This window comes from Hoplias malabaricus, chromosome 17, assembly GCF_029633855.1.
Source record: "Hoplias malabaricus isolate fHopMal1 chromosome 17, fHopMal1.hap1, whole genome shotgun sequence".
In the NCBI taxonomy this organism is placed as follows: domain Eukaryota; kingdom Metazoa; phylum Chordata; class Actinopteri; order Characiformes; family Erythrinidae; genus Hoplias; species Hoplias malabaricus.
This window is the reverse complement of record NC_089816.1, coordinates 12,631,925-12,653,090: the sequence shown is the minus strand read 5'-3', so window position 1 is coordinate 12,653,090 and position 21,166 is coordinate 12,631,925. Positions and strand designations below refer to the sequence as shown.

General features: G+C 38.8%; 4 protein-coding genes across 7 annotated transcripts; 2 read left to right on the top strand and 2 right to left on the bottom strand.

Annotated features, from left to right (window-relative positions):
- The first annotated feature begins 40 nt into the window (after positions 1–40).
- si:ch211-59o9.10 (uncharacterized protein LOC561841 homolog) lies at positions 41–8,729 on the top strand. Its single transcript, XM_066649961.1, has 14 exons — positions 41–179; positions 863–1,077; positions 1,805–1,859; positions 1,945–2,158; positions 5,086–5,266; positions 5,994–6,048; positions 6,134–6,638; positions 6,722–6,879; positions 7,122–7,208; positions 7,459–7,567; positions 7,682–7,791; positions 7,902–8,020; positions 8,336–8,435; positions 8,526–8,729. The coding sequence occupies exons 2-14, from the start codon at positions 902–904 to the stop codon at positions 8,589–8,591; spliced, it is 1,935 nt and encodes a 644-aa protein (XP_066506058.1). The 5' UTR covers positions 41–179; positions 863–901; the 3' UTR covers positions 8,592–8,729.
- On the top strand, positions 2,060–3,946 carry LOC136673382 (synaptonemal complex protein 3-like). 2 transcript variants are annotated; one of them, XM_066648804.1, is made up of 7 exons: positions 2,060–2,199; positions 2,284–2,318; positions 2,404–2,521; positions 2,704–2,803; positions 3,045–3,143; positions 3,475–3,579; positions 3,677–3,946. In XM_066648804.1, exons 2-7 carry the CDS (start codon positions 2,300–2,302, stop codon positions 3,728–3,730), a joined length of 495 nt encoding a protein of 164 aa, XP_066504901.1. In that variant the 5' UTR covers positions 2,060–2,199; positions 2,284–2,299; the 3' UTR covers positions 3,731–3,946. The 2 variants fall into 2 exon arrangements, with proteins under 2 accessions (XP_066504901.1, XP_066504902.1); XM_066648805.1 differs by having other exon boundaries at positions 2,154–2,318.
- A 119-nt stretch (positions 8,730–8,848) lies between the features above and the next one.
- lyrm5b (LYR motif containing 5b) lies at positions 8,849–12,224 on the bottom strand. Of its 2 annotated transcripts, none has more exons than XM_066648808.1 (3): positions 12,144–12,224; positions 11,904–11,980; positions 8,849–10,310 (listed from the first exon to the last, which is right to left on the bottom strand). In XM_066648808.1, the coding sequence occupies exons 2-3, from the start codon at positions 11,946–11,948 to the stop codon at positions 10,104–10,106; spliced, it is 252 nt and encodes an 83-aa protein (XP_066504905.1). In that variant the 5' UTR covers positions 11,949–11,980; positions 12,144–12,224; the 3' UTR covers positions 8,849–10,103. The 2 variants fall into 2 exon arrangements, with proteins under 2 accessions (XP_066504905.1, XP_066504903.1); XM_066648806.1 differs by having other exon boundaries at positions 12,105–12,223.
- Positions 12,225–12,832: 608 nt separating this feature from the next.
- On the bottom strand, positions 12,833–20,593 carry nedd1 (NEDD1 gamma-tubulin ring complex targeting factor). 2 transcript variants are annotated; one of them, XM_066649237.1, is made up of 17 exons: positions 20,438–20,593; positions 18,315–18,457; positions 17,224–17,318; positions 17,020–17,136; positions 16,660–16,800; positions 16,325–16,554; positions 16,004–16,205; positions 15,757–15,919; positions 15,517–15,636; positions 15,391–15,438; positions 15,179–15,289; positions 14,977–15,021; positions 14,700–14,869; positions 14,384–14,582; positions 14,195–14,297; positions 14,032–14,098; positions 12,833–13,591 (listed from the first exon to the last, which is right to left on the bottom strand). In XM_066649237.1, the coding sequence occupies exons 2-17, from the start codon at positions 18,448–18,450 to the stop codon at positions 13,487–13,489; spliced, it is 2,052 nt and encodes a 683-aa protein (XP_066505334.1). In that variant the 5' UTR covers positions 18,451–18,457; positions 20,438–20,593; the 3' UTR covers positions 12,833–13,486. The 2 variants fall into 2 exon arrangements, with proteins under 2 accessions (XP_066505334.1, XP_066505335.1); XM_066649238.1 differs by having other exon boundaries at positions 12,836–13,591; positions 14,384–14,561.
- Between the last annotated feature and the right edge of the window lie 573 nt (positions 20,594–21,166).

Genomic DNA, 21,166 nt, shown 5'->3' with positions numbered 1-21,166 from the left:
TTTATCCTACATTTATTGCGCTTGAAGAAGGTACACTGTTGCCAGAAGAAACTCGGAAATGACACGGCGGAAGTATGTTTTGAAAGGAGCGCAGCTGAATTGTGCGCGGTGAAGAGCCACAGCGAAGTTGTCCTGAAGGCTAAACAGTGAGGGTTTTATCGGCTTACTTTTCACACATGGTAAGCTAAGTCTGTTTTGTGTATTTGGGTAGTGACCTACCTGTTGTCCGAATATTTTATTATCTAAGCGTATCTTTCTATAGGAGTAGATTAGAAGAAGCTGAAGTTACATTCCAGCTCGGCAGGTTAGTTGATAATTCCGTTCCACCTTAAAATGGCCGCTCGCGCTACTGCAGCATTTAAGGTAGAGCGGTGGATTCTAAAGAAGCTAACGTAAGCTAATATGCTATCAAAATGAACTAATCGATAACGGTTTTCTCCCCGTGAGTTGGTTAGAACTCTCCTACGTTCCGGGGACGGCGGTGCTGTGCCTGTGGACCGAGAAGCAAATAAGTGGAAAGCTAATATAGTTTAGATTGAAGGAGCATTCACAAAGTCAGATTATATGGCTCAAGCGTAAACAAAGACATCAGGCGTTGTGTGGGGTTGTTTTGAATAGAACAATGTATCACCTCAGATTTCCTTAGAGACGTGGTGAAATGAATTGGGTTTTAAAACTTATTTAGCCGTTTTATTAGCTTATTATAAGTTCTATCTTAAAGCATTTTCTTGGGCATATAGTTGTATGCAGTCTTGTACTAGTTTTCAGTGTTGTATTCATTAGAGGTGTAGGACTTTGTAAAGTGTCATGTTTGGTGATGTACTTTGTATTTTCTAATAGATCATATTTGGGTTTCCTATAGTTTTACTGTCCAAGTAGCCATACATAATGAGTAGCATCCATGGATAGTACGCGGGAAGATCACCTGAGGGCTGAAGGCAGTTCTTTCCAAGACTTCGATGAATTTGCTGCTGAGTCTCTGAATAACGCCTGCCTGCTTGACGACAGTGACCTGCCATTTGATGACTCAGGCCCTTCTCATGATTTTTCTTCTTTCCTCATTCCTGAAACTCCAAGGTATGGATTAGGTGAAAAAAGGGTCCAATATATTCTATAGGACCAAAACTTCTTACCCAACATTGCAAAATTAAGTGTGGTGGTGTGTCCTCATTTGCTGCTGCAACAGCCTGTACCATTCTTGAAAGGCTATACACTAGAGGGTAGACCGTTTCTGTGGAATTGTGTTCAGCCACAAGAGTGTAAGGAAACCGTGGTCCTGATTTTAGCTACTCCACCACATCTCAAATTGTGGTCCATTGCTCACAAAAATGCAGTTCCCCTTTCTCCACAACCCAATGAGTCACGGGACATACACATCTCTAAAGTCTGGCATTGTAACCATGAGCTCATGGATATCTGCTCTTAAGCATTTAATTTTAATTACTGTTACCTGAGCTATGAATTTTTAGTAGTGTCTACAATCCTTGATCTTGCAATGTATCTGTAGAGATATTTCCCAATATTATCCCGTACTGAGAGCAAATACTATTTTATGTTATAACTAGTGAGGGAGCTATCTTTGCTCTGCTCTGAGTTATTACAGTGTAAAGAATCAGACCCTGAATTTCATCTCATTATTTCATGTGTCCAGCTCTTAGTAAGTTAGGAGTACTTGCCTCTTTTGGTGTAATCCACTGTGTTTTGATAATAAGACAGAATCATAGAGGATCTTTGTTAAAATATCATCATACATTTTTCCCACTTCTAGTATGCCTATTAGAAATTCTCAAATACTTTTTTGCAGCCCTATATTTCATAGACGAAAGCGGCTTTCCCAAGTAACTGATAATCCCAGTGAGGTAAGGGCAGCTCTCATTTTAAATACGTTTTGGTATAGACTTATTTAGCAGGTGAAAGCAATGTTGATATTTCTTTTATCCGCAGGCCTCATCATGTGGTTTAGATACCAAGAAAACCGAGAGAGGGCACATGATGCCAGGATACATCCACACAACCCCAAATTCTCAAAGAACACTGAAGCGACGTCGACTCAGAGACACTGGAGGAAGCACTGTAGAATTGCCTGTGAGAGCAGGAGGAAATGGATTTGTTCCTGCTTCATCTCTTTTAAATACTGACATTAGCTGGTTCCTCATTTGAGGAAGATGACCTGGGTGTAGGTGTAGGTATAGGTGTAGGGTGAGTCAGACGTTTGTCTTGATTTTCATATAGGGGATCTTTTTGGCGTTATTTTTCTGATGCATAGATATGTTTTTTTCCTAGCAATGAAGTTCAGACAATGTTGGAGAAGTTTGGAGGTGAGGAAATTTCAGTCACAAACTGTAAGCAAGCAACTAATATGCAGTGATTATTATACTGTTGTATGATTGTATACTGTTGCAGCTGACATCAGCAAGGCAATGCTGGCCAAGAGAAAACGTTTGGAGGCATTCACAAAAACTTCCCTGAAAGGCAGCAACCAAAAAATTGAACAGCTGTGGAAAACCCAACATGGCCAACGGTAAACACTCAGTTTAAGGCTAGTCCTACAGTGTGGAGAAATTGTTATTTTGTTGAGTATATCACTATGCTTCACATACTTTAAATGTGTAAATCAATAGGAGGGAAATGTAAAGTGGAAATAAGTGGAATGTTGGGGAAAAAATGGTGTTGTATTTTAACTTTTTTTTTTTTCACTTGCAGGCAGAAGCTGACACAGGAGTATTCTCAGCAGATGTTTGCAGTGCTGCAGCAGTGGGAGACTGATGTTCAAAAGTCTGAGGAGCAAGAGGAAAACCTTAATGTTTGTGTTGAAGGAAATGAAGTTGGAGTCCATAAGATTATTAGCAAAATACTTGAATATCACCTTTCTATTTCAATGTATTGCTACATATCTCTGTTGTTTCTTAGTAAATCATTATATTATTATTATTATTATTAATTTTAGGGTGAAACAATTTGTAAATAGTGTGTAGAAACATGTACTGTAAATAATCAAACACTTCTTTAAATTGTATCTACATTTTTACCATTTATCTCCACAGAAATTATTTCTGCAGCAACAGAAGCTCTTCCAGCAGGCTCGAGTTGTGCAGAGCCAAAAAATAAAAGCGATAAAAGAGCTGTACAAGCAGTTTGTCAAGGTTAGAAAACTGGAATTTTAAGTTTAATAAATCTAAAGGAGTACTGAGAGAATATTATGAATATTTATTTAAACAAATAGATAGATGCAAACCGACAAGAAATTGTGCCAGTTAATATTTTGCTTCGTAGGTAAAGGGCAGTTTTAGATATGTCATCCTTGGTTTTGTAATTGTAATGCAAATCTGGTTATTAAGATAATTATTCATCCCAATGCTAATTTATTTGTTTGGCACGAAGAACACATACATAAGTATCAAAGTATCAATAATAGAAAGTTAAAGGGAAGGAAAGGAATTTTTCTGTAGAAAATGCATACTTTTTCCCCTACAGAACATGGAAGACATGGAGAAGAGCCATGAGGCTTTCCTCCAAGGCACCCAAATGGAGCTGAAGAAGGAGATGGCTCTGTTACAGAAAAAGATAATGATGGATACTGTGAGTGCATTTCTAAATATCTGTTACTTTTCTCAAACAATTCAGGGTCCTGAAAATGCTGCTGCATCACTAATTTTGTTCTTTAAATATTTTATAGCAACAACAGGAGATGGCCACTGTGCGGAAGTCCCTTCAGTCCATACTTTTCTGAAGTGTAGGTGATGTTGCCTGAGCAGAGACCTGAGATACCTTCATTGCTTATGATGTTCTTCAGAATACATAACTGTGTTAATATTGAACTGTAGAAGAATATATTCACATCTCTTTATGACAGGTCCTGTTACAACAAGTTAATTTATTCTTTACTAATATGTGTTCCATATTAATTTTCATTTTCTTAACTGCCACAAATAAATAATATTTTACTTCTTGGGATGAGCATCATTTTTTGTTACACATTTTTGCAGAGCATTAGAATATACCTACTTTAAATATTTTATTTGTTGTATTTTAAAAGTATATTACTCAAAATATATATATTTTTGCTTGGTGCAAATTTAAATATTAAAATAATATATAGAGAAATCTGAATATTAATATTATAAGATTTAATTATTAAGGATGTACGGGAAGCCTGCCCATAACTCATAGAAGAGATTTTGTTTTTATATTTATCCTACATTTATTGCGCTTGAAGAAGGTACACTGTTGCCAGAAGAAACTCGGAAATGACACGGCGGAAGTATGTTTTGAAAGGAGCGCAGCTGAATTGTGCGCGGTGAAGAGCCACAGCGAAGTTGTCCTGAAGGCTAAACAGTGAGGGTTTTATCGGCTTACTTTTCACACATGGTAAGCTAAGTCTGTTTTGTGTATTTGGGTAGTGACCTACCTGTTGTCCGAATATTTTATTATCTAAGCGTATCTTTCTATAGGAGTAGATTAGAAGAAGCTGAAGTTACATTCCAGCTCGGCAGGTTAGTTGATAATTCCGTTCCACCTTAAAATGGCCGCTCGCGCTACTGCAGCATTTAAGGTAGAGCGGTGGATTCTAAAGAAGCTAACGTAAGCTAATATGCTATCAAAATGAACTAATCGATAACGGTTTTCTCCCCGTGAGTTGGTTAGAACTCTCCTACGTTCCGGGGACGGCGGTGCTGTGCCTGTGGACCGAGAAGCAAATAAGTGGAAAGCTAATATAGTTTAGATTGAAGGAGCATTCACAAAGTCAGATTATATGGCTCAAGCGTAAACAAAGACATCAGGCGTTGTGTGGGGTTGTTTTGAATAGAACAATGTATCACCTCAGATTTCCTTAGAGACGTGGTGAAATGAATTGGGTTTTAAAACTTATTTAGCCGTTTTATTAGCTTATTATAAGTTCTATCTTAAAGCATTTTCTTGGGCATATAGTTGTATGCAGTCTTGTACTAGTTTTCAGTGTTGTATTCATTAGAGGTGTAGGACTTTGTAAAGTGTCATGTTTGGTGATGTACTTTGTATTTTCTAATAGATCATATTTGGGTTTCCTATAGTTTTACTGTCCAAGTAGCCATACATAATGAGTAGCATCCATGGATAGTACGCGGGAAGATCACCTGAGGGCTGAAGGCAGTTCTTTCCAAGACTTCGATGAATTTGCTGCTGAGTCTCTGAATAACGCCTGCCTGCTTGACGACAGTGACCTGCCATTTGATGACTCAGGCCCTTCTCATGATTTTTCTTCTTTCCTCATTCCTGAAACTCCAAGGTATGGATTAGGTGAAAAAAGGGTCCAATATATTCTATAGGACCAAAACTTCTTACCCAACATTGCAAAATTAAGTGTGGTGGTGTGTCCTCATTTGCTGCTGCAACAGCCTGTACCATTCTTGAAAGGCTATACACTAGAGGGTAGACCGTTTCTGTGGAATTGTGTTCAGCCACAAGAGTGTAAGGAAACCGTGGTCCTGATTTTAGCTACTCCACCACATCTCAAATTGTGGTCCATTGCTCACAAAAATGCAGTTCCCCTTTCTCCACAACCCAATGAGTCACGGGACATACACATCTCTAAAGTCTGGCATTGTAACCATGAGCTCATGGATATCTGCTCTTAAGCATTTAATTTTAATTACTGTTACCTGAGCTATGAATTTTTAGTAGTGTCTACAATCCTTGATCTTGCAATGTATCTGTAGAGATATTTCCCAATATTATCCCGTACTGAGAGCAAATACTATTTTATGTTATAACTAGTGAGGGAGCTATCTTTGCTCTGCTCTGAGTTATTACAGTGTAAAGAATCAGACCCTGAATTTCATCTCATTATTTCATGTGTCCAGCTCTTAGTAAGTTAGGAGTACTTGCCTCTTTTGGTGTAATCCACTGTGTTTTGATAATAAGACAGAATCATAGAGGATCTTTGTTAAAATATCATCATACATTTTTCCCACTTCTAGTATGCCTATTAGAAATTCTCAAATACTTTTTTGCAGCCCTATATTTCATAGACGAAAGCGGCTTTCCCAAGTAACTGATAATCCCAGTGAGGTAAGGGCAGCTCTCATTTTAAATACGTTTTGGTATAGACTTATTTAGCAGGTGAAAGCAATGTTGATATTTCTTTTATCCGCAGGCCTCATCATGTGGTTTAGATACCAAGAAAACCGAGAGAGGGCACATGATGCCAGGATACATCCACACAACCCCAAATTCTCAAAGAACACTGAAGCGACGTCGACTCAGAGACACTGGAGGAAGCACTGTAGAATTGCCTGTGAGAGCAGGAGGAAATGGATTTGTTCCTGCTTCATCTCTTTTAAATACTGACATTAGCTGGTTTGAGTCTCCATGTCCGGGACCCTCCAGGCTTTCCTCATCTTCTGCTTCTGTTGCTCCACCTTCTCATAGAGATCCTAAAAATTCAGCATTAGAAGCTGCTGCTGCTGGTCAACATTGCTCTAATGCTGTGTCTCCACATGGTCTTACTTCACCGCAAGGAAAGCTCTGTATACGCAAAAAGCAAAAGAAGGAACAGAGACCTAGACAGAAATCCACTAAAATTTCTCTAAAGTCCTCAAGCGAGAGATCTACATCACCTGTGCAGGAAACAGGGGAGATGGGATGTGTGGTAGATGCAGGTAAGAACCATCATTTGTTTAGAGAAATGAACTAGTGAAATTAAATGCTATATTAACAGACCTTTCTCTGTGATTTAATGCAGAGGCAGTGAGTGCATGCAGGTCTGATATTCCTCAAGCTTGTCAAATAGAAGAGGAGATCATCATCATAGACGAGGATGAGGAGGATGACGTGATAGTTGAAGCAATGGTTCGTTCTGTTCAAATGGCTGAAGATGAGGCATTTGCCAGAAGTCTTCAGGTAGGAGTTAATAGCGTTTATTCCATTATTAACATTTTCAAGACCAGGGTTCCTTTGGCATCAAAAGCATTACAATGAGTTTAAAAACAGAAAGATTTTATAATATAATGCAAATAAGTTGTACCCCGCCCCTGACTGTGAAATACTTTGGAAATGAATGTAGTGTGAAGTATTTTGCTTATTGTACCTATGTGAGGAAAATGAGCCATTATCTCTCATACAATGCTTGTATTGTTCTTCAGGAGCAGTTTGATCGAGAAGCACAGATGCAGCAGGAGCAAAGAAGAGCACAGACCACACAATCCAACAGATATGCCCATAACCACTCGGTTAGTTGTACTAAACACATCTTTTTATTGTCATGAGCCTCAACACATGCTCTCACCCTGACCTCTACGTTTTCAACTATTCCCTGCCCCAGTACACCTTGTCCAGCAAAAAGTTCTTGAATCACATGTTGAGGCAGGGAATACATGAACATCTACAAGTCTGCAATGGAGCTGAAAACCACAGTTCAGCCATTTTAGTTCAAACCTGTGACCTTGTAGTAAGTACCTGGTCATGTGTCTTACCCTTTAGGATGAACCCTACGTAGGTTTGGGCTGGATTTCACCCTGGGCCTCTATGGTTACCTCACCATCTTTCAGAAGTCTGGCTTTAGCAGAGGCCATGTTTGATGGTCAGGCCGGTAAGTAAACACAATACATTTATAGAATATTGTGAAAATAAAAATTTTATGTACTCTGAATTCTGAAAGATGTCCATCTTTGCTTATGTTATTGTGTTTCTATGATTGATTCAGGAGGACAGGGGAGACCGCGTCAGACTCGTCATACTCGCAACTCTCGCTACAGGCACAACCCCCGCCATCCTATGGACCTACTTGATGATAGTCAGGGGAATAATTACGAGGTACACTCTTGATGACCACAGCACTGTTGTTTAATGGTGTATGAATGTATCTTAGAATTTCCATCACCCGTTGTTCTTGCTTATGTTACTTGTTTGGTTTTTGTTTTTAGGCTCTTCTTGCATTTGAGGAGCTCCAGGGAAATGTGGCTAAGAATGCTCTTGGTGAAGCGGATATCCAAAGATTCCCTACAAAAATTTATAACTCTGCACATAATGCTGGGAAAACAGAGTAAGTCTTTACAGCATACTTACTTTTTCCCAGAAACCAATATTAAGCCATAATTACAAGAAATATTCTCACTATTTTATGATGCCAAGTCACCATGATAAAATAATAGATATGATATGGTTAATCATACTTATAAAATAACTAGTCGAAAATGAGTTGGTAATTCAAAATAATTGTGTGACATATTTCCAAACTGACCAAACAATTTCTTATACAATTTTATTCAACAAAGTATGTAATAAATAAGTAGTAAGTTGAGTTTAATTAATCTCTGTACATATTTGTAATTGCATTTGATATGTCACACTTTTACAGCTGTCAGATCTGCTTCTGTGACTACAAAGAAGGGGAGAAGCTGAGAATCCTTCCCTGTTTTCATGACTACCATACGAAGTGCATTGACCGCTGGCTAAAGGTGAGTCACAGTGACATTTAACACAACTTTACTTTGTCAGATGTATCAATCTTGTTTAATTTGTGAATATTTTCCCTCTTTTATTCACAGGAGAGTTCAACCTGTCCTATATGCAGGGCAGATGTCTCAGAGTGTGACGTTTTCACTCAGAACTAAATCCCTACCTCACAGTACTAAACTCCACCTAAAAAGCAACAGAGACCAGCATTGTATGAGTGAAGTACCCAGCAGTGTTCCAAAACTGCAATTCCAGCATCACTGTGTTTGCTGCTGTAATCAATCTTTGTTTTTTGTTGTAATAAATTGCATTTTTAAATACCAATTTCATTCATTGATCTTAGTATGTCTGTAACAAAAAAACAAATCTGTTTGGAAAAAACACTCATGCCAGTCCTCAATATAAAATATGATTATTAAAAACAATTAGATAACCTTTTTCATTGAATAGTAGTTACTGGGAATAGGTGTTGAGCATTAAGAAGCACTTTATTATATATTCATTTTTAAACTATACAATAAACAACTCTACATTTTTACAGGTAGTTTGTTTTAAGAGTTAGCTTCCATGTGGTGGTTTTTTCTAGAAAATATGAGAGAAAGTGAGAAATAAACAGTCAGTGCCATGGTTGATTGTTTTGGCTTTGGAAATACAGTGTTCCTAAACAATCTTGAACATAGGAGACCAAACTTGTCAACATGTGAGGCAGGGTTTCAATTAGCAGATAAGCAGCATTGGGATGGTTGGAGGGGCAGGGTCTAATGCCATTTTTTTTTATAGATCCATGTGTACTGAATAAAGTTGAAAGAGTAGAGTTACATCTCCAGGATTTTATATTTAGGAATAACTCTAATACATAATTGCAATGCACAGAAGAGGGACTTAACTGATGAGCACAGTGGAAAGTCATTCTAAGCCTTCTTTAAAATGTCAGGTTTAGGTATACTTTAATATTTAAAGGGCCAATGTTTCTAAAACCAAGTTTTCCTCACTTTTTTTGAAGTATAACAAGTTCATGTGGGCTTTATGGAAATTAAGCTGCAAAATGGGTTTTATTTTATTTATTTAATTACTTTTTTTTGTGATGTTTAGCCTTAGAGTTGTGTGGCCCTGTACAGTTGTGTAAGGAATCTTTAAGCATGGGCTGCTGTTAGAATAAGGTACATAGTGGGCAGCCAAACAAAACAGTTCTTATCAGTCTTAACAATTCTGACTGAATTTATTTATTTTTTAATTGAAGGTCTATTTCCTTAGCTCCTTAAGTACAGGAGATACACCCCTGAGGACCCCCCACTTTTAACGTGCATATTTTGTTCAAAGAAAATAATGTTATTGGACAAGTACTGTATGTTAGAGCAGGGAAGAGAAAGACTGTCTCAAATAGCTCCATGCTCCTTTTGTAGTGCACACTATGTAGGCCATGGCACAATGCATCATATAATAATAATAATAATAATAAAAAAAGCAACTCCTGTCAAAAGGCTCCATATCTAATATCAAGTGCACTAAAAGCATCACCCACAACTATATATCTGAAGGCCAGAGAGCAGCAAGTAGGAGGGGTATACCAGGAAGTGGGAAGTTAGGTTTAGGTTAAGTCAGAGCAGTGTTAGGTTGTACCTCCCATTTGGGGTTTGAGACCACGATCTGAAAGAAAGTTTTGAACATTATCAAGACTCATAGTAATGCTTCTTCATGGCTCTGTACTTCCGGAGGTAATACAAAGCCTCCAGCTCCTTCACCACATATTCCCCTCGGTCCAGGAGCCTTCTGATCTCCACTGGCTCCTTTACATCTCTGTTTTTGGTGAAGGCAGCTCTCAGACGATCTCTGAAATAATCAGCTCCTTTAGGATACTCCTGACCGAGAAATAAGAGCTGAAACCAAAAATGAAAACAAATCTCAAATGGCTCCCTACTCACTGTAGTGCACAAAATGGTTCTGAAATTTTGTGTTCTCCAACCACTTAGTGTGCACTATGCCCTGCAGGGAATTGGTCTCTAGTGGTTGAATCACAAATGGAAAAAAATGTTATATACAGGTGCTTCTCAATAAATTAGAACATCATCAAAAATGTATTTCAGTAATTTAATTAAAAAATGAAAATAATCAAATTCATTACAAACAGTGCAATCTATTTAAAGTGTTTATTTCTTTTAATGTTGATGATTACGGCTTACAGTCAACGAAAACCCACAAGTCATAATCTCATTACAATTTTAAAAATCATTTTTAATACAGAAATGTTGGCCTACTGAAAGTTATTTACAGTATATGTACTCAATACTTGGTCAAGGCTCCTTTTGCTTGAATTACTGCATCTGCATTGTTGGATCTGGTGTCTCATCTTCCTCTCTTCATAGATCCTCTATGGGGTTTAGGTCAGGCAAGTTTGCTGGCCAGTCAAGCACAGTGATGCTGTGGTTATTAAACCAGGTCTTGGTACTTTTGGCAGTGTGGACAGGTGCCAAGTCCTGCTGGAAAATTAAATCCACATCTCAAGAAAGCTTGGCAGCAGAGGGAAGCATGAAATGTTCTAAAATATCCTGGTGGACAGCTACACTGACCTTGGACTTGATATAACACAGTGGACCAACAAGAGATGACATGGATCCCCAAAACCATCACTGATTGTGTAAACCTCACACTAGACTCAAGCAGCTTGGACTGTGTGCCTCTCCACTCTTCTTCCAGACTCTGGGAACTTGATTTCCAAATGAAATGTAAAATTTACATTAATCTGAAAACAAGACTTCAAACAATGAGCAACACTCCAGTCCTTTTTCTCCTTGGCCCAGGTAAGATGCTCCTAGCCTGTCTCTGGGTCATGAGTGGCATGACACAAGGAATACGACAGTTGTGGCTCATGTCGTGGACACGTCTGTGTGTGGTGGCTCCTTGTGAATCTCCACCAAATTTATGAATGGCTTTTTCTTGATAATATTTTCATGGCTGTGGTTATCCCTGTTGCTTGTGCATCTTTTTCTACCACACTTTCTCCTTCCACTCAACTTTCCATTAATAAGCTTGGATACAGCAGGAGGGTGTCAGTGACTGCCTTCTGAACATCTGTCAAGTCAGCGGTCGTCCCCATGATTGTGTAGCCTACTGAACCAGACTAAAGGACCATTTTAAAGGCTTTCTGAGATAATGACTTTTGGGTTTTCACTGTGAGCCATAATCATAAACATTAAAATAAATAACAGCTTGAAATATATCACTCTGTTTGTAATGAATCTATATAAGTTTCACTTTCGGAATTGAATTACTGAAATAAGTTAACTTTTTGATGATATTCTAATTTATTGAGATGCGCCAGTATAATAATAATAATGTTTGGGTGCAGGAGCCATTACGTTAAGACGTATTAACAAAATACACTTGATAGGGAATAACGTAAGATTTAGCCTCACTTCTCACACAGCAATCAGCGCTGCGCCCCGTGGCTTTGTTTACAGCAGCGAACTTACCGTTTTATACAGGCGCACTACTTCAGCCCTCAGAGGATTGGCCATCTCCCGCCGCAGAGCTCCTCAGGCAACCGAGGCTTTAACGGAAAACAAAACACGTCAGATATATGCGGGATTTACTTTCATGTTGATTTTCAGTTCAGGACGAATGTTTGCATCGCGCCCCTAAGCTTCCAACTCAGCAAATTGTGATAAAATTACGTATTGTAAGATGAAAAATGAAAACCCGTCACTGCGTACTCGACGGCGCTCTGCTCATAGAGACATGCTGCACTTTGGAAACAGCTGAGCACCTGGAAAAACACCGTAACAAAATAAAAGTCTCAGCCCTTAATGACGGTCAAACTCGTACAGAATTTATCGTCATATGAAAATTAGGCAAAACACTCTCTTCTCTTCAAGGAAGTTTTATCTTAAATTTCAAGTCATTTCTTACATGTAACTGTTCCCGATTTCTTGTTTTAGGGTGACAGAAAATAGATGCTTTTTAATTTTTTAAAATACATGATTTCACAGTGGGTGGCACCGTGGCGCAGTCACACAGCTCCAGGGACCTGGAGGTTGTGGGTTCGATTCCCGCTCCGGGTGACTGTCTGTGAGGAGTTGGTGTGTTCTCCTTGTGGGTTTCCTCTGGGTGCTCCGGTTTCCTCCCACAGTCCAAAAACACACGTTGGTAGATGGATTGGAGACTCAAAAGTGACCATAGGTGTCAGTGTGTGTGTGTGTTGCCCTGTGAAGGACTGGCGCCCCCTCCAGTGTGTTCCCGCCTTGCGCCCAATGATTCCAGGTAGGCTCTGGACCCACTGTGACCCTGAATTGGATAAGCAGTTACAGATAATGGATGGATAAAAAGGAAATAAAATTGATAGTCATAAAATCTTTGTTCCCTCAGATGACAAGGCAGTAGGGTTTATTGGGTCAAATAGAAATATTCAGACATTCATAATCCTAACAAAAGTGTGATTAGTGAATTCGGAATTCATCACATACACGTTATATATATATAAAACAATACCAAGATGTGGATGCAGAGAAATTTATTCATTTTTTATATAACAAGTTGCAGTTATTCAAAACCCATTTCACTTAATATCACAGGCAGTATGTGATTATCACATGTACTTCATTATGAATTGTATCTTTATTAAATTCAAGGATATGATAAATATCCAGTTTTTGGCCAAGAGTTTACAAAATCCTAATAGAAAATGCAATGAATCCAAGGGAAACCCCACCTTGTTCCACATGTTTTTAACCACACAGCATTCACACATTTTACTACAAATTACCTATTGTAAATATATTTATAATAGCAAAGTATGGAGAGAAAAGCTCAAACATATTCTCTGTTTCTGAAGGCACAGTAATGGTTAAAAAAGAAAAACCCTTCTGTTGCCTAATAAAAACGTTCACTACTTTGACATATAAGGCAGGAAATAGGTCCTGGTCCTAAGGGTGTAAGTGCATACTTCAGACATAAGCAGTAGAGTATGACATTCTCCCTTTACGTCTTGACACAGGTGAGTGCCAGTGCAGGCCCTGTGTGAGGTTCACTCTATATTCGTCCTTAGGTAGAAGTGTTCTTAGTAGTTCGCTCTGAGTCGTCGGTTTTCCTCCTTCAGCTTCTCAATCTCCTCCACAAGAGAGTCATTCACAGAGTATCTCTCGATGAGCCCATGGATTTCATTCTGCAAAAGCAAAACTTTGCATCAAAATGACAGACAAAAAGAAACACATTGCAAGAAAGAAACATAACATTTTACAACAGCCAGGTTTCATCATACAGTCAAAATTAAGCAAAAAACAAAATGTGGTGAAAATCAGCTTTGTACAAGAGAAGAAAACTCAAGGCACTTATAAAAACACTTCTGAGAAATTTGTAGCAAGTTTACATTTTATTAAATCTACTCCTTTTGTTTAATTTTACAAAAATAAATAAATAAATTAATAAAATGGCTCAAGATTACATGTACAAGCCTTGTATGTTTAGAGTCTAAAATCTCTTTAAAGTGTGAAAAGTTTCATTGGATATTGCAAAAAAAAAAAAAAAAAAAAAAAAAAAAAAACACATAAAACAACACATACAGAAATAAAACCCTGATATTGGCCGGTGGCAACAAATACCTACCAGCTGAATGTAAAACTGCCTGACCATTTCCACTTGAAGGTTGATAATGTCCCTATGACATGTATCCCTGTAAGAAAACACAGAAAACGTTTACCAGCATGCTTTGGCTACTACCTCATGTTACTGTGAAATGGATTGTACATGTAAGTGTTAACAAAGTCACCTGAAGTCTTCTAGTGCTTCATGGATCATGTTGCGTACAAAATTCATCTGGACAGAGGTGAGTGGTGCTCCACTATTTCCAGCACCAGACGCAGCTGCCGTTTCTTTGGGCAAGAATTATTCAAAAAGTCACCTTTCTCACAAAACAAAGAGTGTGTGATCAAATGTCTCCAACGTCCCATTCACATACCTGGTGCCGGTATGGTTTGACTGCTGTGCACTGGCGAGTCGTAGGTGAGCTGGGTGGGCACTTCTCTCCTCTGACTGGGTTCAGGTGTGTTGAATGGAGGCACAGAGTGAATGTTTGCACTCTGAAAACTTGGGGGTGTGGTCATAACTTCCTGATGGGGACCAGTACTCTTTTCCACCTGTCCAGAATCCAAAAGGTTCTGAATAGATCAAATTGGATCTTTCACAACTAGCCACAACATTTTCTTTTGCTAAAGTTTTCTATGGCTAATCGCTAATTTTAACAAATTGTTGTTGATTTTAAGCATGTGATTCACCATTATATTGTTCTGAGTGTCTGGAAGTGCAGGTGATGTTACAGGCTCCTCTTCTTTGATTGCAGGAGGTGTCTGGACAGCAGACAGTGGACTGTAGCAGCGACTACCGGGTGTCCCCAGTGGGTTCTTGCGTTGGTTTGAGCCATTGTACTGAGGTAAAAAGTCTAAATCTAAATGTTAAAAATGTATACACAGTATTATTTGAATTATCCAGTTATGAATGCCTGTAACAGCCTTTAACTGTTCAGACTACTCTAAGCAGGTAATGAAAATTCACCTTTCTTTCCACCTGAAGCTTCGCTAAGTCTGTGACCTCTGTAATCTGGAAGAACATTTTTGAGAATTTAGTCATGGCAGGGGACAAACAGCACATTTGTAAATAACAACTGATATTTTGACAAATGTAGTTTATTAGAATTGTGAGCACTGTCAGCTAATTACCACAAATAAAAATGAAATCAAACAGTAATATATCTCACCGTCACGGACAGGAGAGAATATGTCCAAGCTGTTTCGTCCCACCCTGTACTTATCTGAACTGTGCTGGCCTTCAGCTTCTCGAAAGAACACATCAGCACTGCTAGTGCCTCCTGATGGCAACCCATAATATCAACAGCACAGTGTCATCACAAACAACAAAATGCATTCTGTAATGTGTATAAGCCACATAAACATCATTAACATAATGTACCATTTCTTAATGTTGGCGTATCACCACTAAAGCCATGTGTTTTGAAACCTGGAGAGAAAATAAGTAAAGATTATTAGAACAAATATTGGAGACAAAACAAAAAATGTGACAAAGAGAAACAATTACCATCAGTAACAGGTGAAAAAATGTCCAGGCTCAGGCTGTTTCGGCCCACACTGCTGAACATCTCCATATTTTGCTGCCTCTCAGCCTCCCTGGAGGGCATCTCACCACCTCCACCACTCTCTACACACACAAAATAGATTCCAGGAAGGAAACTCTATTCAGTTGTTGAGATGACAGTTACAATTGAATCATCTAATGCATTTAAATATCTCCACTGAAGTGAAAAAAAAAAACACTTACCTGTGTTCTGAGCTTGTCCATCCCCTCTCTCCCCCATCTTTTTTTCTGAGGGTACCGTTGAGGTGGGTGTTGTAGGACCACTCTGCTGATTCTGACCCAGCTTCACAGAGACTCTCTTGTTGGATTGTGAGGAAGAAGACTTGCTGGACACAGTTTTACTGGTCTGAGGATTTGAACAGGCCTAGAATTATTAATTAATCTGTTCTAACTATTCAAGCTTATAGTATGGTACTGAACCTTATCATACCTTTAGCCTGGAGTTGGAGTGCTGGAAGCGAATGCAGGTGACTGAGGTTTTGTGAGCAGTGGTGGTTTTGACCGGGGAACTCAAATTACGCAGGTCATATATGTAGAGCCTGCCCTGAGTGGAACCCACTACCAAACCTGCACCATCTGGCGTAATTTCTACTGCAGTGAGGGGGGATTCCACCTGCTTACTACGAAAAATACTGTAGGAATTGGATAAAAATCCACAAAATATGTATTTCAGTAAAGGATGTCATCACTTTTTAGTTCTGAAGGAATATTTATATAAATACATGTTTAATTTAATGTAAATGTTTCTTACCTTTTGCTGGAAGTGTCATAGCAGACGATCTTCTTATCCAGCCCAACTGTTATAAAGAGCAAGTCATTGGCTGGGGAGAAGGCCAGGCCTGATGCAGGGGCTTTGTGTGCACCTTCAAACTTCTGCAGTTCCTTTTGTGTGTTTGCGTCCCATAGCACCACAGAGCCACTGTCAGAAATGCTTCCCAACAAAGCTCGCTTTATCAGCGAGTACTTCAGGTCATGAACAGGCTGCAATGAAAGAAGACTGGTTTCACATAAAGTTAAATGCAGAAACTGCCGATAGCCAGAGAATCAACATGGCATCTACATGGGGCCTATAAGGAACAGACTTACCTCATTGGGCCCATGGCCAAATGGTTTGCTGGAGAGATTAGTGGTTATGCTATGGAGGATGATATCTCCACTGGTGGAACCAGATGCTATGTAGCTATCTCCACCATTGAAGGATACACTTGTGACTTCCTCTTTATGGTCCTAATCAGAGGAAGAACAGATGGAGAAAATATTAAACGATAATTCACAACAGTAATTTTTAGAAAAATGTTCAAGTTGTTTTTATTTTAATTAACTTCTCTAACTAGATTAGTGCAGCAAAATGAGGCCAGAATTTTCACATTTCATATATTACGCCTAGTAAGTTTATATATGTGATGCAATAAATGTGCATTAATATTTTAGAAAAAAGTAAGGTACCTTGAGGCTACGATGTAATCGCTTGGTCTTTAGGTCCCAGATATTAACCGTGTTATCCAGTCCCCCGCTGACCAGAAACTGCGATGTAGAGTTTAAAGCAACCCGCGTTTGTTTTTTCTGAAAAGAAAACCCAAATACAGCATAAATGAGAATGCTGTGACATAAAACAAATACTGTGAGTGAGTGTGCAGTTTTTCTACTGACCCCTTCAGCGAGCTCCATAACAGGGACTGGTGAAGACTTCAGGCTAGTCACAACTAGCTTGTCTCCTACGCTGCTGGCACTGACAATGTACTGATCTGACTGCTGTCAAGGCACAACAAAGTATTGTAGGTATTCTACATGCTCAGTTCATAACTGAATGCATCACAATTGCACACTTAAGTGAAATTTGCCATAATGTACATTCAAAAAGAATTGATCACATTCACTTATCAACTACTATTGTTACACATTATGATATGGTGATCACAAAAAGAAAACAATACATCACAGACATTCAAACAAGACAATACAAGTATCATTTAATGAAATTCAACCACATTTCATTGTCTGAGATTAATTTTTTTTTTGGGGGAGAAGAAAAATCTAACAACTGACAAACCTGCATCTAGTCTTACAATAAGGTTTAACCTGTTTGCACACCCCAAGTAGAAGGTCCATGTTTCCCAAGCAGAACAGTAGTCTAAGAGGTGGTCTTATCATCATGAAATCACCAGTACAATGACTGAGCAAGGCTGACAGTCCAAGAGAGAAGAAATTTCCTCACTCTTTCTGTGTGAACAGGATGTCAATCTTTCTTCTCTCAACTTATAAATCTCATGCTCACAGCTTGGTTGCATGGTGTGTTTAGGGGAGTCTAATAATGTAGAATTGGCAATAACTAAACTGGGGAGAGAAGTTGGCCATATGGTTTATTTTAAGCCATTCAAACATTTTAAAACTCATCAGGAGCTTTTACACAAACTGCTTCCCACGGATTCTTTGTTGCTCTCTTTAAACCATCAATGGCAGTTGTATTTTTCCTCATCCCAAATTAACAATTAGAAATGTGATTGAATTACTGTGCAACATCTTGTATTGTCTTGTATTGAAAGTCTGTTCCTTTGGCTTTCTTTTGGAAGTGAACAGACAGGATTAACACACCAAAAACAGACATGCTAAACATTAGTGTAGCGTAATAATGATAAGGGTATACAATATGAAATGCCATGTTTTTTTTCAGTATCTCAAAAGGAAATTTTCCATAATGACATCAGTGGATCCCTGCATTTAAATCCAGCTCTAAAGGATACTACTGCTGCTCCAGCACACTTGGGCCAGAGGATGGGTGGCACTATGGGGATTGAACTGCTCCACCACCGTCATGGAGGCTGAGTCCCAGATCTTCAGGCAGTCGCCTGCTGACACCAGCCGGATTACCTCATCCATAGCAAAACTTGGGGACAAAGGAAACACAGGACACAGATGTCAGATACGAGGCCAACACAAAGCCTAGAGCTCAAATTACCTCTGATAAATGAATGCTTCCACAGAGTTTTTAAGAGTGACTTATTGTAACTGAATCCCACATTGTCCAGTAATTAAAGGTGTGAAATAAATTCAGTCTTTTTTGTATCATGGTATTCTGTCTTTGTGACAGTTTTAAGAAGCACTGTGACAATGGTAGATCACAGCCCCAAAACGTATGTACTTACAGGGGTTAGACAATGAAACTGAAACACCTGGTTTTAGACCAGACTAATTTATTAGTATGGTGTAGGGCCTCCATTTGCAGCCAATACAGCATCAATTTGTCTTGGGAATGACATATACAAGTCCTGCACAGTGGTCAGAGGGATTTTAAGCCATTCTTCTTGCAGGATAGTGGTCAGATCACTACGTGATCCTGGTGGAGGAAAACGTTTCCTGACTCGCTCCTCCACAACACCCCAAAGTGGCTCAATAATATTTAGATCTGGTGACTGTGCAGGCCATGGGAGATTCAACTTCACTTCACTTTCATGTTCATCAAACCAATCTTTCACCAGTCTTGCTGTGTTTATTGGTGCATTGTCGTCCTGATACATGGCACCGCCTTCAGGACACAATGTTTGAACCACTGGATGCACATGGTCTTACTGGTGCAATGTGCAGTTAATGAAGATTGGCCACCAGGCTGGTCCAGTTTAGCCACGAAACTTCCCACACTAAAATGACAGGTGTTTCAGTTTCATTGTCTAACCCCTGTAGGTTGATAAAACTGTACTCTTAGGAGCCCACTTCTAAAATTAGAAGTGCTGTTTCATAGTAATGATGAGTGTTGTTAGGGGAATCCTGGCTTAAGATTCTTCTTAAGCCTTACAGAAAAGTGCTTGCTGTTATGGTGACACTGTACTGTAGTTAATGCTGCTTTTATTGTATTATTTTGAGGCATATTTAAAAAGCAAGGTTCTCTTTACACAGTAAACAGTGTCTATACCTATTACATAGTCAGAGACACTATTTAAATTTGAATTTATCATCTAATACTGACATCAAAGTTCCTTTATTTTATAAAACTTGGCATTTTATGATCATACTGTGCAGATTCCACATAGTCTCAGCAACAGATGTTCTGCCAACAAGTTGATGGAGAGCCTGATTCTTTCAGTGCATAAACCTGTACTCGCTGTCAGGATTCTGTCAGTTACAGTCCGATTAGCTCTCTGCACATCCACTTCCATTTATTGTTTTATACTAGCTCTGGTAATGGTCCAACGTGAAACAAAAAGACTGCCTCCTTCTACACGTCAAACCAAAATACCAGACTTGTGATTCGTCCTTCTGCGTGTCAGTCAAATTTATTTTCCTGCAGCAGAAGGCTGTTCTTGGCCACATTAAGTGGCAAAAGACACAAGACTCTTCATAGAGAATCTGGCAATAAAATACTAGATTAAACAGGACGTCTTGTGATTGATGCATATTTTTATTTGCATATATGCTTCAACGTTTTATCTAATATATAAATTGTTTTACAAAAGTCTTGCGTTACCAAAGCACTATATTAAATATGGGATATTGCATTATAATTGTTTTAAGCCATTGGACTGACCACTTGTCATCACTGCTTAAACTATTTATGTGAACAAATTGTAAAAATGTCAACATTAAAAAAAACCTGTCATAAGCATCAACAGTTTTTAGGCTAACGTAGTAAGCTAACTCTCAGCCAACCACTGTGAAGTCATGGATACTTCATAACAGAGGAATAACTGTCTACAAATGTCGTCGTGTATTTAGTAAGAAATATACAAACGGCGCCAAGCCATACATGGACGTTATGTAAACACCGTGAGCCTCGTATTCTGTTGTTGTGAATGTTTTGCTAACACGGCTCAACTTTGTCATTCTCAAGTGTCTGTCTCTATGTATTTTAAAGCGTCAGCGAGTCACTCACCGTGAGTCTGGGGCAGAGTCGCTCTGGGTGTGAGACAGGAAGGTGTGTGTCTTTAGCGGGGTGTCCTCGCTGTTACTTTCTTACTTGTTTCCCCTAAACTCTCACTAAACTGTTTGAAAGTGTTCGGACTGCGGAGGGAACCGCCACTACGGCGCTCCGGAGGGTCCAACCGCAAAACAAAGAAAAACGCGTTTGTGTTTGTGAAACTTTTACTCCTGACATTCTACTACAAAGTCTTATTTCTTAATTTAGATATACAAATTCTGATCACCAGCAAGTCTACCATAAAAATAAAAGTAATTATAATCATAATTTTTCCCTTAAGATATACCCTGAAGAATGCACTGAGCGTTTTTGTGTATGCTGTATATTTGAATATGAAGTGGCACTATTTTGAATATATGATGCAATGTGTATATTGGCATTATACACAGATCAACCATAACATTATGCCCACCTTCTTGTTTCTACATTCACTGTCCATTCTCTGAGTTTCACTGACCCTACACTAGCACTTTGTATTTTTATAATTACAGACTATAGTCAGTCCATTTGTTGCTCTATATACTTCATTTCCCTTCAATCTGTTCTTCGAAGATTAAAAACTCCAGCAGCAATGTTGTGTCTGATCCACTCATACCATCACAACACACACACTAACACACAACCATGTCAGTGTCACTGCAGCACTGAGAAAGATCTACCACTCAAATAATACCTTTTCTATGG